Source organism: Megascapheus bottae, chromosome 6 (genome assembly GCF_031878675.1).
Source record: "Megascapheus bottae isolate mThoBot1 chromosome 6, mThoBot2.hap1, whole genome shotgun sequence".
In the NCBI taxonomy this organism is placed as follows: Eukaryota; Metazoa; Chordata; class Mammalia; order Rodentia; family Geomyidae; genus Megascapheus; species Megascapheus bottae.
In genome coordinates, this window is record NC_143514.1 from 64,154,018 (window position 1) to 64,170,359 (window position 16,342).

General features: G+C 45.7%; 1 protein-coding gene across 3 annotated transcripts in view; it reads left to right on the forward strand.

Annotated features, from left to right (window-relative positions):
• Nucleotides 1-16,342, forward strand: part of Csmd2 (CUB and Sushi multiple domains 2) — a 501,465-nt gene that overhangs the window by 422,446 nt on the left and 62,677 nt on the right. For all 3 annotated transcript variants that reach the window (XM_090335284.1, XM_090335282.1, XM_090335283.1), the window contains 7 exons: nucleotides 331-449; nucleotides 983-1,052; nucleotides 2,692-2,808; nucleotides 5,801-6,010; nucleotides 7,954-8,142; nucleotides 11,005-11,182; nucleotides 12,162-12,307. In XM_090335284.1, the coding sequence (XP_090191410.1) occupies nucleotides 331-449; nucleotides 983-1,052; nucleotides 2,692-2,808; nucleotides 5,801-6,010; nucleotides 7,954-8,142; nucleotides 11,005-11,182; nucleotides 12,162-12,307 (1,029 nt within the window). The remainder of the gene's footprint in view (nucleotides 1-330; nucleotides 450-982; nucleotides 1,053-2,691; nucleotides 2,809-5,800; nucleotides 6,011-7,953; nucleotides 8,143-11,004; nucleotides 11,183-12,161; nucleotides 12,308-16,342) is intronic.

The window sequence follows — 16,342 nt, forward strand, 5'->3', positions numbered from 1 at the left end:
GGGGAAAGGAAGTTAGGAGCCAGTGGCAAAGTGACATGCAAAGAACACTTTCTGAGACTCATGGATCTACAGCCAGGGCCAAGGTCCCTGGCTTTCAGCCCAATAGATGAGCAAGGCTCTCAGTCTCTAAGGGGCTGAAGCTCTGCAACAAGGAGCTTGGGTCTGACCTCCCCTGTGTGTCATACAGACATTTCGTGCGTGTGTTATGAGGTAAAGAAAGAGGTTGGGTAGTACCGGCCTGGATGTCCCTTCCCTGTCCCTCGGGCCTCCTACTACCTTGACCTTCCAGGCCTGTCTATTTTCCTCATCTTCTGTCTCTGTCTTGTCCAGCGGTGGGCCTGAGCAGTTGTCCTGAACCAGCTGTGCCCAGTAATGGAGTGAAGACTGGAGAACGCTACCTGGTGAACGATGTGGTCTCTTTCCAGTGTGAGCCAGGATATGCTCTCCAGGTACCCCTCTGGCAGAACCCCAGGATGGGAGTCAGGTGTCCACCCCACCCCACCCCCAAGAGATGATGGCCAACCTTGTACAACCTGCAGCGCTGCAGTCACTGAAGGAGCAGACCTCGGTTCCCCTGGGGACCATTAGCCCCTCCTGGAGCTAGCTGTTCATGAAGAAGACAAACTTTACTAGGTTTAACAGTTTGACATGAGCCAGCTTCAGATATTTTCCTGCAAAGCTGAGTTTGATTGGACTTTAGGAAATTTTAATTTTCCTTTGAAGGCCGCGAGGGAATTTAATAATTAAAGGAATCTCACTAGCCAACCTTTAGTAATGAGAATTCTTTGGGAATGGTTGTTAATAATTATCTTTCCTCAAAATCTCTTTTTGGCTGCCTTACCTCACATTCTACAGTGGATCTGTATTTCTTTGTAGATCTTGTTCCTTAGCACAAGCCCCCAGAACAAGCCCTTATTCTGAGTTAGACACTTAACTGTGTACAAGTAGGCCCCTACCTCATCCTTGTTTCTGATACTTACAGGGCCATGCCCACATCTCCTGCATGCCTGGAACAGTACGTCGCTGGAACTACCCTCCTCCACTCTGTATTGGTAAGAAAGCCTAGATTTCTCAGCCTACCCTAATCCATTCTGGAAGGGATGTGAGCTCAGAGGCATGGTGGAGAGTTCAAGTCAGAAGAAAGTTTGATGTTCTGAATTTGTTCCAAGTCAGCAGTAGTTTCCGACAGATCATTTATCTCTCATATTCAAAATCATCATGACTTCGGAGAGTTCTCCTCCACAAGTGGAAAAGTATAGGAGCTATGCCCACTTGAAGATTTTAGGATGACTAGTGACAACTAACCAAACCCCACTGGGCATTTCTAAACACTTGGGACACACCCTGCTTATGGGACAGACAGATCCACCAAGAATGCCAAGGATTTTATGTGGGACGAAGGTTTGGAGTGGTTTCGTTGCTTACCCACATTGGAGACTTTTGTTCATGTCAAACAAGGAGAAAGCAAAAATTAATGAGTATCTGCTCTGTTCCAGGCCTGGTGTTTCCCCTCTTGAGGGATTGATTGATCATTCTTCTGGCAAGAGTCAAAAATAGCTAAAATGCCAAGTTGACCCCTCAAGGTTGACCTCAAGGAAGAGGCACTTGAACATAAGGGTGCAGAATAGGTCAGAAATGTAGTAGACAGCTCAGGATGAGGCTCTTATCCCTAGTACATGTTATAAACACCTGCCCAAGGAAACCATCTTAACAGCTGCTGCCATGGGTTGAGCATTTACTGCATACGTCTGCCCTGTTCCAGGGCTTTCTCTATCCCCACAGAACTGCACCCTGATATCGGTGCTGTGATTGGCTATAACTTTGCAGCTGGGAGAAATTAAGCTAAGGAGGCATTTAGGATTTGTCCATAGTCCCACCAGAAGGGACTCGTGGTCACACTGCTCCATTCTGGCGTACTTATAAGTCACCATCCCTCTAGAATGTGCTTGCCCGCCGCCTGGCATTCTCTCCCCTCTTACCATTCCCTGCCCCCACCCAGGGCCGCCTAGTCCTTTTCTGCTCTCACAATCTTTACTGATAAAATGGGCTTGATGTCATCAGCAGACTAGCTGCCATGGATGCCAACCCTATATTCTGAGACAAATGACCTCAGAGGCTCCTGATGTTGTTGACTGACACTCATACAAGTCTCATGGTTGGCTCATGTTGGCTGAACTCATTTCTGAAGGAGGGTTCTTGGTGAACCTAAGCTGGCTACCACAGTGTCCTGTAGAACAGACATCTGAATACCATTTCTGATACCAGATTTTAAAACTACATTTGGAGAGAGTGTGATGCCTGCCACAAACCCCATGAGTGCCAGTCTTCTCCTTTCTTTGTCCTTTGCAGCAGTCCTAGAAGCACTGACTGGGCAAGGCAGATAGGATTGATTAGTAATGATTAATCCTGCTCTTGGAACAGACCTGTCCATGCTAAGGGTATTGACCTGCAAAGAGCTACTCAAGATGGAGAGTTCGTAACTTGTGGACGCCTGGGCATCTTAGGATATGTGTCCCCCCTTGATTCATATTCTTAATTGCGTGTCATCTTTAAAGAGATTCTTTGATTTCACAGAGGAGTTTGTGACTCAGGAAAAGTTTAATGCTAGTAGGGGGGGAAGCTTCTGAACATTGTCATGACCCCACATTCTCCTTAATGTTGTTCTGACTCCATCATGTCTCATTGTCATAGCGCAGTGTGGAGGAGCTGTGGAAGAGATGGAAGGGGTGATCCTGAGCCCCGGCTTTCCAGGCAACTACCCCAGTAATATGGACTGTTCGTGGAAGATTGCACTGCCCGTGGGCTTTGGTAAGACTTCCAGCCTCCTCAAGAGACAAGCCCAGGCTCCCAAATTGAAACAGCCATATTCCTAACCTCAGGATCACCTCAATCAAGTCCATTTAGCACTCTGTTTCTTCATTCCTCATTTGGTGACATCTCCACAGTCCTGAGATCAATTGAGAATGGCAGAGATGAAAGTATAAGGGGAGGGAAAAACTCTTAAGGGTTGCCATTGTTATCATTTGAGTAGTGAACCAAAATCCAGGAATATGAGACTGGAAATTACCCAGGGATGTTTTTAAAAAAGGAAAGAGAAATCTATTTCGCCGAGACTGGACCTCAAGTTGGGCTTTTAACTCCCTATCTGATTTATCTTCCTAATTAAATTGAGCCAAGGTCAATAGGAAATTGAGTTTGCATTCTTCAAAGGCACATTCTACTGGTCTAGATATTGGGAAAGATTTTGGAGATGAAGAAGGTTGAGATGTAGTATGCGCGGCGTGGGGGAGGGTTAGTATGGAGGACATTAAGTTGGGTACAGAATATAATTGCTGGTGATTCCTGGTGCCCTGGGCATGTAATTCATCTCCAGATAACTAGTGTTGAAGGGATAAAGGGTTTGAGCTGATAGGGAACCAGTGGGCTTTTATGCAGAAGTTGTTTTGTTGATCATTGTCCACCCCTGGGACACAAATGTCCCCTGGGGATTACTGCTTTAAAACATATTATCAGTGTATAGTAATTCTACAAATGATGACTTTCCTTGGGACATTTCATACATATGATCTCCCCCATGACCCTTTCTTAGCCCCCTCTCTTTTCCCCAAATATTCTTCTTCCCAAGGGAGGTTGTTTTGCAAAGATCTGGGACCTCTCAGTCTGGGAGCCTCAGAAATAGATTTTTTTCCCCATCTTTTTGGTTTTTCTTTGGCACAGTGTGTGTCTCCAGGTTAGAGAAAGCTGTCTAACTGGACTGGAGGACTGTCTAACTGGTCAGTCACCCTCCAAAAACTAGAGTCTCTCACCCATAGGACTGTTTTCTGGAAGAAACTTGTCACAAAGTGACCAGTAGCCATGGGAGACTCCAGATTTTGAGTTGTTGAGGAAGTTGTTGAGTTGGTGGGGTGGACAAACCTTATACGACAAAGGACCAGAGTTTCAATGGGAAAGTTGCTCCCTGTGAGTCCTTATGTCAAAGCCACCAGAACTCTCTAAGTCCTGTGTGTTTATTTAGACTCAACAGGTTCAGTTCTATTGAAGCTGTTAAATACCGCTCCTAACCTGTCTCTGCCACTAGGTGGCAGTCATCATTTCACCAGTAGGGGAGGATGCATGCACAAGGAATAACACAATGCTCAGCCCCACAGGTGCTGGGTACAAAGGTATCTGTGCATGGCTCACACGATAGACTGCCAATCTATGCCAAGCAAATGTGATTCAGAAACAATCTGCATGTTTATTAGAAGGAGGATGGCTTGTGTGGCTGGGTCATTCTTACAATGTAATCACTTAAATCTGTCGTTAAAATGAATGGAACGGGGCAGGAGACAGGGGATCCTGAGCATTACATGCCAGCTCTTTATTTTTCTTCCATAATTAGATATAAGACCAATTGCATGTAGGTGTGTTCATTCTTGCAAATTAGAAAGTACAGGTGCACAGATTTTAAAAATCAAAATTCAGGGCCGGGAGTTTGGCCTAGTGGTAGAGTGCTTGCCTAGCATGCACGAAGACCAGGGTTTGATTCCTCGGTACCACATACATAGAAGAAAGCCAGAATGGTGCTGAGGCTCGAGTGGTAGAGATCTAGCCTTGAGAAAGTCCAAGAGCAGTGCCCAGGCCCTGAGCTCAAGCCCAGGACTGGCCAAAAAAAATAAATAAATAAAAAACAAAATTCATCTATAATCTCATCGTGCAAGAATAATTAGAAATATTTCAGTCCCCTGCCTCTTAAGGCCAGGGACCTACTTACTGAACTTGTTTCTTCTGGGCCACACTTCCCATAATCCTAATGCAGGGCACATGATTAGTAGACACATCACTAAATGAATGAATGTTTTTTTTAACATATAGAACTATATTCTATATGCTAGTTTTTGGTCTGCTTTTGCACAATTAACATTATATTATGGGCACTTTCCTGTGCTTGATAAATAGATTCCTTCAGTAACATTTTCCATTGTCGTCTGATTTTTAAAATTCGAATTTATAAACAAATATTAATGTTTCCACCTCCTTTTTACAAAGCTTATATAAATGTGTACATCTTTATGGGCTTATGTAAGCCAGGCATGGAGGCACATGACTATAATCCCAACTAAAAGGAAAGAGGGAGGCAAGAGGATCTCCAGCTCAAGGCTAGCTTTGAAAAGGTAGCAAGACCCTATCTCAAAAACTAAAATAAATATGAAAGGGCCTATTGTTTAGCTGAAGTTCTAGAGTACTTGGTTAGCTTGGGTAAGGCCCTGCGTTCAATTCCCAGTACCACCAAAAGCGTTGCTAGACGTTGATTCATCTACCAAGACCTCAAAGTATAAATTTCACTTGGCTTCCCAATGGAACAAGTAAGATAATGTATAATTCTAGATTTTACATTTCAAAATCCTTTTAAGTATTCTAGAAAATACCAGTATTAAGAGTCATGTTTCTTAGTACCAAGTTTACTTCAGTGGAGCTATCTTTATATCAATATTAGACTAGACATATGACTCGCAAATGAAGCTACATGTTGACCCTGAATTTCACTTTCAATCAAATAAAGTAGACTCCGAATAGAGCTTAGAAATGATTGGTTCCTGTGCTTTTGAATGAATAATAGACTCTCTGGTTCTGCTTGAAGGCCAAAGAAAGGACTAGACCCAACTTCCAAGACTTGTGGGACCCCTAACTGTGTGGGAAGTCAGTGGGGGGGGGGGGAGAACTCTGGGCTTTGGTAGGAGGGGCTTTTATGGGGCAGCTAACTTCACTTGAAACAAACTTGTGTGGCTTTGGGGACTGTCTGCCTCTGTCCTACTCCCAGGAGCTCACATCCAGTTCCTGAACTTCTCCACGGAGCCCAACCATGACTTCATAGAAATCCGGAATGGCCCCTACGAGACCAGCCGCATGATGGGCAGATTCAGCGGAAATGAGCTGCCGGGCTCCCTCCTATCCACATCCCACGAGACCACCGTGTATTTCCACAGTGACCACTCCCAGAACCGTCCAGGATTCAAGCTGGAGTACCAGGGTAAGGACAGGAGTGCCCCACTGGCTCCAGTGCCTTAGCCACAACCACCCATCTCCCAAGCCTTCCACACTTAAAGGACTGAGCCGTAGGTGGAAAACCTGTCCAGAAGCCTGGAAGTGTGCATTCTTTTGGTAGCATGCACATCTCTGAAGCCTGGATCTTCTTTTCCCCCATCTGTGCTCCACAGCACCCAAAAAGGCTTAAAATATCAAGAACCAATAGGGAACAGTTTTCCCTGAGCAAGCTGCCCATCCTTATCTTCTCGGGCATCTCTGATGATCCAGCCCACCACTTCCCAATGAGCTTAAGAAGCTGAAATTACTGAGGCAGGCACCAGTGGCTCACATCTGTAATCCTAGCTACTCAGAAGGCTGAGATCTGAAGATCAGGATTCAAAGCCAGGCCAGACAGTAAAGACTGTGAAACTTATTTCCAATTAACCAGCAAAAAATAAAAATAAATAAATGGAAATGGAGCTGTGGCTCAAGTGGTAGAGTGCCAGCCTTGATTGGAAAAGCTAAGGGAAAGTATCCAGGCCCTGAGTTCAAGCCCCAGTACACACACATACACACACACACACACACACACACACACACACACACACACACGATAAAAGAAAAAGAAAAAAGCTGAACTATTATTGTATTACTATCTGTCAGGACCAGTGATTGAGCAATGCTTCTTTCCATAGACAGGATACAGCTACTCCAGCTTTTAACACACATCCTCTTCAGACCCCTCACCTACATTGTGTACACATAATTCTTATCAAGGCTTTCCTTAACAGCCTAACCCATCCCATCAGAAGCCTCCCTGGGCATTAAGCTCCTTGCCTCCACCAAGACTTCATAGCCAAAACCATCTCTAGGGACAGAACCACATCTTTCCAACCCACAACCCCTGCCTCATGACTGCTTAGTTCTTAGCACCCCTTAATACCTCAGTGATTTCTAGAGAAACCTACCAGGCCTGAGAGTCCCCTCTATAGTATCAAATAGACGGCCACCATCACAGAATAGGGACCTAGGAAATATTAGCTTGGCAGCCATTGCTGTTCGTACTATTATCCTGTGTGATAAATGCGGCCACTTCACTAGAATATTCATGCAGTCTCAGCTGCTCCCGTGGAGATTTTCCACTGTGGAAACAGTCTAACCTCCTCCCACCGCTGATTCTCTGTGTAAAGTAGGTCCAATTACTGCCATGACGAATATTCTTGGTCCCGTGGACCCAATTAGTGGAAGGCTTTGCTCTGTGGCACATGCTCAGTCAGTCCCTCAGTGACCTCAGCCAATCTCAGGAAACACCTTGAGTCAGCCCACATATTATCATGGGAGGGGGCTTTCAAGCTCTTTGGAGGGACTGGTTTGTGTGGCAGTCACACATTCCTTCTGACCTCGCGGGTCCCTCTGGAAAATGTCTCTGCTGCAGGTTTGGCTTGCTCCCACCACATTTCTTCTTTATAGGTTCTAATTTTGCAGAATTGGAAAGACGCAACTCATGCTAGTCTGAGTCTGTGAATTTGTCATTGTTCAAGGACACAAACAACAGAGACCAGGAAAGCAGACACCAACACCTGGTCCCAAATAGGTGCTCTGTGACTAACAAACCTGTTTAAAATTATTCCTTGAGCCTCCTTTTCATGTGGCGATGCTGATAGAGATAATGGTTAGTGTTCTCCCCATGAGCCAGTACTGTGTGGAAAGCCATGGTGAGGCCCTTCCACCTCCTCCTTACCATAGCCTTTTCATAATAACAAAACAGAGGCAAAGAGAAACTGAAGAACTTACCCAAGACCAACAACAAGTAAATGATCAAGTTTCGTCTGTGTCCAAAATCATCAACTGTGTTGACCCTTTGCTAATCTGTTTGGGGGTAGGGAGAGGGTAGAACAGAAATATCCAGTAGAAATAGTGTGGCCTTTTTCTCTTGATCTTTTCCAGCCTATGAACTTCAGGAGTGCCCAGACCCAGAGCCCTTTGCCAATGGCATAGTGAGAGGGGCTGGCTATAATGTTGGACAATCTGTGACCTTTGAGTGCCTGTCAGGATATCAACTAACTGGCCACCCTGTCCTCACATGTCAGCATGGCACCAATCGGAACTGGGACCATCCCCTGCCCAGGTGTGAAGGTACGTCCCTCCCTTGTCCCTGGTGGTCCTTCCTAGGGTGGTAATAGAGCTGGATCCTGAGCTGCCCCACAGGCTACCTGCCAGCTGTCATGGAATCACCAGTACTGGAGATCTAAGCAAACTTCATCCATTCTCTTTTCACTTGGGTGTGACCCAGCTGGTCATGGAGAAAATCCAGGCAATAGAGCACCGAACAAGCCCTAGGAAGGCCCTGGATGAGACGTGGGGCTGTCAATAAGGGAATGACATACCCAGCCCTTAGAAAAATCCAGACTGATGGGCTAGATACCCCCAGTGGTGTACTGAGAGTGTCAACCATGGCGCTTTCCCCAAAGGAGAAGAGAAAGTCGCCTCTTCCTGAGAAGTTCCTGGCTCCCTTCTTCCATCCTTGTTATTCTCTCCCTCCTACATGTGTCTGCAGAGAGCTAAGGAGCTAACACAGAGAGCTGGAGGTGACACTCTGATGGGACTTCTTCCTTTACCAGAAGCAGGTGGAAGATGGCCCAGCATCTGTGCTGCCTCTATCCTCAGATGTCCATCTTGCTTCTGCATTCTTTCATTTTTCACTGAACCTGCCCAGCATCACCCAAGAGAAAGCTCCTTGGCTCTGAGATTAGCTGAACCCTCCATCCCTGCACCACTTGTCATTTCTGAGCTTTAGTTTCTCCCTTAGTAAAAGGAGGTAGTTCGTGAGAAGATGGCGCCAACTGAACCCTCAGTATTCACTCTCCATAGAGAACAAGGCCTTGTTCCCAGCCCTGAGCTGTCCTGGAGTTAGAATGTAAGATCATTATTTCTAAAAGTATCAATCCTTCAATTAGCTATTCAGATTCTCAGAGCTATCCTGAGCACATTCAATCATCCTGTGATTGTTCTCTAACCACAGGCTACGGGGCAACCTTCACTGTGGACCTTGTTGCCTTGATTCCCTTCTGATTCATTGTTGATCTTTTTATGGTATGTGGGAGAGAGAAAAGAGTTCTTTCTGTATGCTATCTGAGCCAGAAGTTCCTCTCCCTCCTGGGAAAGCTTCTTCCCTTAGTGTCTGTAGCACTGTACTGGCTTGCTTTTCCAGCCATGTGTACCAGCTTTTACTGTCCTCTCATCTTTCCCCCTTAAGTATTGTTCTTTGCAGTTTTATTCTTGACTGCCACATCCCATCTTTATTTGCATACCACATCTACTTTCTGAGGACACCTGCATATCCAGTTGTTTATTAAATAGCTTCACTTTTTTCAGAGCACCTAAATCCCAACAGATTGAAAGTTGAACTTACTTTCTGTCATTGAACTGAAACCCCATCTAGTAATGAGCACACCTAGCTGCCTGGGCACTCAGCCCTCCTCTTGGGAACCCTTCCTTTCCCTGATCTCCGAGACTCACCGAGGCCTTCTCTCTATGTCCTAATTATAGTGTGTGCACATACAATACACATGCACAGTATGAAGCCGTGTAGTATTATATGCATCTATCTTTTTCTATCCTTGGCCTCAACTTTAACCCAGGCCACCACTTAAATTTGCATTCTACTCGTCTGACTTGATTCTTCACCAAGCTATATCACACACAGCTTTACCATCCTCTATACCCAGCAGGGAGGCAGGGAGCCTTCCAGACTACCAGCATCTCCTCACAGGCCCCTCTTCAGAAGCCAGCAAAGCATCCCCTTCTCCCCTGGGGTAAATTCCAGGCCCCTAATATAGCACACCCCAGCTCCTACTTATCTCCATTCACAGGTCATGCTCCATTTTCCTATATGCCATATTTTTCTTGCCTCTGGTTCTTCACATACTCCGTTCCTTTCTCATATGACATTCCTCTCTTTCATTAGGCTTGCACATAAGGAACCAATATATGCAGGTGGGGATAGACAATGCACAGCTGCTCCATCATCTTCAACCTGGTTCTGGTTAAAGGAGAGAGGTCACTTGGATCTCTCCCATCTAATGTGAATTCTAACTGGAACCCTTCTCAGCCAACACAAGCCAGTTCAATGACTTCTTCAAATGTCCTTTTGACATACCCATCCTGTGCTATAGATGTTCTTGGCTGTGTCCCAGTGGGATGGTGGTGCCCTGTGGCAGGCCTCTTCAGGCACCCAGTGGATAGTCACCATATACGAAACGATAGCCTCTTTGAGGATGCCTTTGTGTTCATGGGAACCCTGTGCTTTGGGGGATCAGGAAAACAAGCAGAGAGAATCATTGATTGATGACTGATTGACAGCTGGATTGATTGCATTCCTACAGATCAAAATCAGGGCCTCATGCATATTAGGCAAGCATTCCCCCACTGAGATAAATTCCCAGCCTCAGGCAGAACATTTGACACATGTCATTTAACTAATTGCCACCACAGTCCCATGAGAGAGTACTTTTAATCCTATTTTACAAGTGAGGAACCATTGACTAAGAGAGTTTCAACTACTTGTTTAAATTCATCTGGTCAATAAGTGTTCTAGCTGTGACTTAACCCAATCTTAGCTTCATTTCAGAAATCCCCACCAGAAGAGAAAATGGAAAGGGAGATAGCGATTTCTGAGCTCTTCCAAGCAGAAATACTACAGCTCCAACCTAACACCATTCCTCCCATTTCTAGAAGAGGAGAGAGAATAGTTCCTCTGTGTCCTTCAGAAGGGAGAAGGCGGGGCTGGGAGTGAGGTGTCTTCAGAGGTGCCTACACTGATGATGCAGAGCCAGGCAGAGTGTGGTGTGTCCCTCAACTCCAAACTCCTCTCCCCATGGCACCTGGCCTCCTGGAAGGAGGATTTCTGCTGGAGCTAGAGTTCTGTTAGGAAGTCATCTTGAGATCTCAGGTAGCTGGGCTCTCCAGCACTTATATGTCTGTATTCCTCCCTTTCAGTCCCCTGTGGTGGGAACATCACCTCTCCAAATGGCACCGTGTACTCCCCTGGATACCCCAGCCCATACTCCAGCTCCCAGGACTGTGTCTGGCTCATCACTGTGCCCATTGGTCATGGGGTCTTCCTCAACCTCAGCCTGCTACAGACGGAGCCCTCTGGAGACTTCATCACTGTCTGGTAGGACCAGGTGCCATATTAACGGCCAATAAAAGTACTAACAGATGTGCGAGTAGGAATAGGTAGGCCTCACAGACTTCTCTAAAGAGTTCAAAGCAACAGTCTGCACAGACCTAACCATGCTACCTACACTAAGGGAAGAGACTTGAGAGGGAGTTGTATGAAATCCCTCGAGTTGTCTCCTCCTGAGCCAATGCTGCTCATAAGAGCCTTCTGCACTAATGCAAATGTTCTATATTCATGCTATCCTGAGTGGAAGTGCCCAGACATGTGCTTCTGAGCTTGTGCATGTGACTGGTGTCCCTAAGGAGCTGATTTTTAAAATTTTACCTCAATGAACATAAATATGAAATACCACATGTGGTTAGCAACTACTGAGCCAGACAACTCAAAACAGATAGATAGATAGATAGATAGATAGATAGATAGATAGATAGATAGATATCTTTAAATAGATCTCTAAGTGTGTGGATAAATCTAACATTATAGATACCTATAGATAAATCTATTGCTAAATAGATTCCAGAAAAATCCTTTCCCCAGAAAAGCAACATTGGTGTGCCTCTTTTGCCTGGGGGACAAGGAAATGGGGCTGGCCCAGGCAGTAGCAAGGGATGCCCAGAACAGTTCCAGAGCCCAGCCCCAGGGATACCTCAGACTGAAAAGACCTACAGGAGTATCTGCAGCTCTACTCCACAGTGCCTGCTACACCCCAGATCCTACTGGGAACTAAAGGCTGGGCTGATGAAGAACCAGGAAAATGAGGATATTATGCAAATGAACTTCATGATGCCATCAACTCTGTCTGGAAACTGAGCAGAGGCAGGGAGGGTGTTGACGAGGGCATAGGGGGAAAGCGTGGGTGCAAGAACTGTCACGCCCACATTTTCCAGGTCTCCCTCAAGGCCACCGTGGGCACTGGGAGAATAAGCAGCTGGGATGAGTCCTAACCGGCCAGGACCTTCTTTCCTCTACACAGGGATGGGCCACAGCAGACGTCCCCACAGCTTGGAGTCTTCACCCGGAGCTTGGCCAAAAAAACCGTGCACAGCTCCACCAACCAGGTCCTGCTCAAGTTCCACCAGGATGCGGCCACAGGCGGGATCTTCGCCCTGGCTTTCTCCGGTCAGTACTGAAGGGAGGTGGGGTGGGAACCTCAGACTCACAGGTCAAGGCTGAACTTGACTCCTGGCTCTGCCACTCACTAATTGTATGATTCTGAGTGAACTGCATGGCCTCTCTGAGAAATAAGTGGGCTAATCTGTGACAGCTACCAGCATCCATGCAAATTCCTCTCCTACACACATGGCTAGTACATAGAGGCAGAAGAGAGTGGTCCTGGGTACCAGAGCCAGCTTTCCAAAGTCCACTCAGTCAGACCAATTCACAAGCCAAGTCCTGTATATTTACCCGCAGCCGGCTGGTCTCAGCACTTCTAAAAGTATTCCTCTGCAGGGCCCCAGCCCTCTTCTGACCTCGCAAGGAATGTTTTGTGCATAAAGAGAAGCATAACACTTTCAGGTAGCATAAGTATGAACAGTTAGGTGAACTCACCCTTACTGGCAGCCTCTCTTCTTCTAAGAGCCCAGAGTTAGGCTGGGTGCTGGCAGCTAACTACTGTAATTGCATTTACTCAGGAGGCTGAGGTCTGAGGATCAGGGTTCAAAGCCAGCCAGGACAGAAAAGGTGATGAATTTCTTATCTCCAGTTAATCAAAAAAGCTGGAAGTGAAGCTATGGCTAAAGTGATAGAGCACCAGCCTTGAGCACAAACACCAACTGAGGGTGCAAGGCTCTGATTTCAAAGCTCCAGTACTGATGGAAAAATTACAGAGTCCAGAGTTAGTTATGAACTATATTAGTTATTTCCTCAATCAGACAAAGTCTATAGGCAGACCTGGAGTTTGGCCTAGTGGTAGAGTGCTTGCCTAGCATGCACAAAGCCCTGGGTTTAATTCCTCTATCCTACAAACACAGAAAAATCCAGACATGGTGCTGTGGTTCAAGTGGCAGAGCACTGTCCTTGAGCAAAAGAAGTTCAGGGACAATGCCCAGGCCCTGAGTTCAAGCCCCAGGTCTGTCAAAAAAAAAATCTATAACCTTTGCACTCTATGCAATGTGAACTTATAATTGACACCTGTTTGAACTGGAGAGCTGAGTTAATTCCTGTCTTCAACTTGGACCAGGTTTTTTGCCACCCCTCCCCATCCTGGGTTGACTTCACCTTTACAATGAAAGGCTGGCTTTTATGACTTGTGTGAGATATTGGGTGGATATGATTCTACCACCATCCTCGTACAAATGAGGTAGAGGAAGGCTGCAGGACTTGGCTGAGTGTGAGATACACTGGGAGACAGCAGCAGCATCTGTGTTGTCACTGTGCAGTGTGAGTGCACGAAGGAGGGGGGATAAACATATTCATCCTTCAGCCTAAGCTGAAGATGGAAAGACTGAGGAAGAGAGGAATGAACAGGTCAGTCTCTTATCACCACTCCCGGGAGCTACAAACCAGCATGTGTGTGCCATGGAGGTGAGACTTTGCCTTCTGGGTCTCAGTGCCCACACCAGTCCTGAAGGATACACTTTGGCTGCAGGCTTGGAAGTGAATTCATTTTGAATTGCCATGACTTTCCCCCGGAGGGATAGAGTGTGGTATCAGAGTGACAGCCATGATGGGTTCTGTACTTGGCTCTATCCCACGTGATCTGGGTGATCTTACATCTTCCTCTTCACCCTGTGGACTCAAATTCATTATCCACTAAGTAAGAATAACATCCGTTCCTCGACTCATAAGGTTAAATAAAATAATGCACGGAAATCCTTAGCTCTAGGCAAGGTATAAAAAGTACTAATAAATGACAGCTATATGAGTTCTCACTGCTATGGTTATTAGATATTGACAGCCCAGGGTGGCATTACCCTTGGTGCTTCGCCGGCTCTGTGGCTTCTGTTCCTGAGCTGTGTGTGCCAGCACCAGATGAGACAGGCCCAGCTCAGCCAGGCAATCCTGTTCCTGACTTCTGTCCCCCAGAGTACACTTGTTCCATGGAGCTCTTCCCTTCCCTTTCTCAGACAACACTCCAGGCTCTTGCTGAGTACCCCATCCCCCAATATTCCTAAGCTAAGCTAAGCTAAGTCTAAATTGCAAAATTATAGTATGAGGCAGTGGAACCGTTGGGAGGTAATGAGAATGTGAGGGCTGAGCCCCCTTATACGAGTGGCCAGAAAGAGTTCATCTGTTCCGCTATGCCAGGACACAGGGAAAAGGCAATGAATCAGTAAGGAGGCCTTCACCCAGACAGCTAATCTGCCAGCACTTCCATCTTGGACTTCCCAGCCTTCAGAACTGAAAGAAATTAATTTCTAATGTGTATAAGCTGCCTCGTATATAGTAATTGGTTATAGCAATTCTGGCAGACTAAGAAAGTCCCTAAAGGCCAGCTCAGACCAGAGTCCAAAGCCTCATGGACCAGAGGAGTAGGCAAGGGGCTAGTGCAAGGGGAACCCTTTCACCAGCTGTGGAATATAGCCAAGGTTTTCAAGGTATGTTCAGTTGAAAGGATAGTGAAATGAATGCTATTTCTGAGCCTTAGGTAAAGGACACAAAAGTTTTTGAAGCTCCTGGTTTATTCTTCATTCTTCTCCCTTTTTGTTTCTAAATCATTTCCTTTATAATTGTATTGCTTGTGTATTTATCCAGAAAAATGTGTTGTTTAATTTTGTACTGATATTTCCATCATACAAATGGAATAATTTTCCATATTTTTCCATTGCTATAACAAAATGCCCAAGTCTGGGTGACACATAAAGGAAAGAGGTTTATTTAGCTCATCGTTTGGAGACTGAAAGTTCCTAACAAACAGCTCCACCTGTTGGTCTCAGGTGAGAGCCTCACGATAGCAAGAGTGTGTGTGTGTGTGTGTGTGTGTGTGTGTGTGTGTGTGTGTGTGTGTGTGTGAAACTACATATGGCAAGGAAGCTAGAGGGATTTGGCAAGGAGTAGGGGAGGGGAAGGCAGACTCATTGTTTATATAGCAACTCATTCTCAAGAGATCTAACTAACTGGAATCACATGATTCCATTCCTAGAAGAATTCCCCAGTGACTTTATCGCCTTCCAATATGTCTCACCTCTTAAAGGTGAGACTGCCTCCCAACATCGCACACTAATGGCCAAGCACACATGAGCAGCTGCACACATTGCAGCCATATCATATATTTTTCCGTGATTTCATTTTTTTTGTCAGTTGTAGGGCTTAAACTCAGGGCCTAGGAGCTATCCCTGAGCTATTTTGCTTAAAGGTAGTAATCTACTACTTTGAGCCACTGCTCCACTTCTGGTTTTCTGGTGGTTAGAGATAAAAATCTTATGGGGACTTTTCAGCCCAGGCTGGTTTTCAATTGTGATCCTCAGATCTCAGCCTCCTGAGTGGCTAGAATTACAGTGACTTCATTTTTTTTTTTGCCAGTCCTGGGCTTGGGCTCAGGGCCTGAGCACTGTCCTTGGACTTTCTCAAGGCTAGAGCTCTACCACTTGAGCCTCAGCACCACTTCCTGCTTTTTTCTATGTATGTGGTACCGAGGAATCAAACCCGGGTCTTCATGCATGCTAGGCAAGCACTTTAACCACTAGGCCAAACTCCCGGCCCCTTCATTATTTTTTTCACACTTCCTTTTCCACAGTATATAGCATTCTATTGGATGAAAAACACAGTACTTTAATCTATTGCTAGTGAGCATTTTATTTTATTTTGAGCAATATGAACACTGATGTGTATTCCTTTACAGTGAACACATATGAGACTTTTGCTAGAACTTGAGTTCATCAAGAATTGTAAGGTCTTAAGTGTTGACACACTCAAGGTTGCCAGGAAATGCGAAACTTACCTTCCAAAGTGATAACCATTTACACTCTACCTGGAAACTAAGAACGAGCTCCTGTTACTCACCATCCTTGAAAACACTTGGTTTTTATCAGGCTTTTAAATTTTAACCAGTCTGGGGCACTGATGCCCCTGTTTGTGCTAATTTATTGACTCTTTTTGCTTCCTGTTCTGTAAGATGCCTGCTCTCATGGAGCTTCCTTCCTCCAAAGGCAGGGACAGTGAGTAAGTAGACAGATACAACTTCTGCATTTTATAATAAGGTCCAAGAAAAATACA